General features: G+C 64.6%; 1 protein-coding gene across 1 annotated transcript in view; it reads right to left on the minus strand.

Moving 5' to 3' along the window:
* Nucleotides 1-13: 13 nt before the first annotated feature.
* LOC104502339 (protein regulator of cytokinesis 1-like) overlaps nucleotides 14-404 on the minus strand; it is a gene marked incomplete at its 5' end in the record, with an annotated part of 5,230 nt that continues 4,839 nt past the window's right edge. The window contains one exon of the mRNA XM_010146301.1: nucleotides 14-91. Within this exon, the coding sequence (XP_010144603.1) occupies nucleotides 14-91 (78 nt within the window). The remainder of the gene's footprint in view (nucleotides 92-404) is intronic.

Raw genomic sequence — 404 nt, forward strand, 5'->3', positions numbered from 1 at the left:
GGGCGGCAGCGCCTCAGCAGAGGGCGGTGGTGGTGGTGGAGTTCAGGACGCGGGAGCTGCTCTCAGACCTGGAAGCCTTTGAAAGTTCGCGCTGCGGAAACAAGCGGGAGAAGATGGGGGTGAGGGGGCCGAGGGGACAGAGCTTGGTGAGGGGAAGCAGGAGCAGCTTCAGGCAGCTCCATCTTGCTTCAGTGTCAGTACTGAGGAACTGAGAAATTCCTGGGAGCCATCAGCCTCCCCCAGGAGCCTGCTGCCCAACTGCCCCAGGTGGGGAAGCACGTCCCTGCCTCCCGCAGCTGGGCAGTTGTCCTGGGAAAAGCCACAGGCTCACCCAGCGCAACCCCCTGCAGGGAGCAGGGACATCTGCACCCAGAGCAGGGGGCTCAGAGCCCCAAGGGCCAACC

The sequence above is a fragment of the Buceros rhinoceros genome, unplaced genomic scaffold (assembly GCF_000710305.1).
Source record: "Buceros rhinoceros silvestris isolate BGI_N320 unplaced genomic scaffold, ASM71030v1 scaffold26462, whole genome shotgun sequence".
NCBI classification, from domain to species: domain Eukaryota; kingdom Metazoa; phylum Chordata; class Aves; order Bucerotiformes; family Bucerotidae; genus Buceros; species Buceros rhinoceros.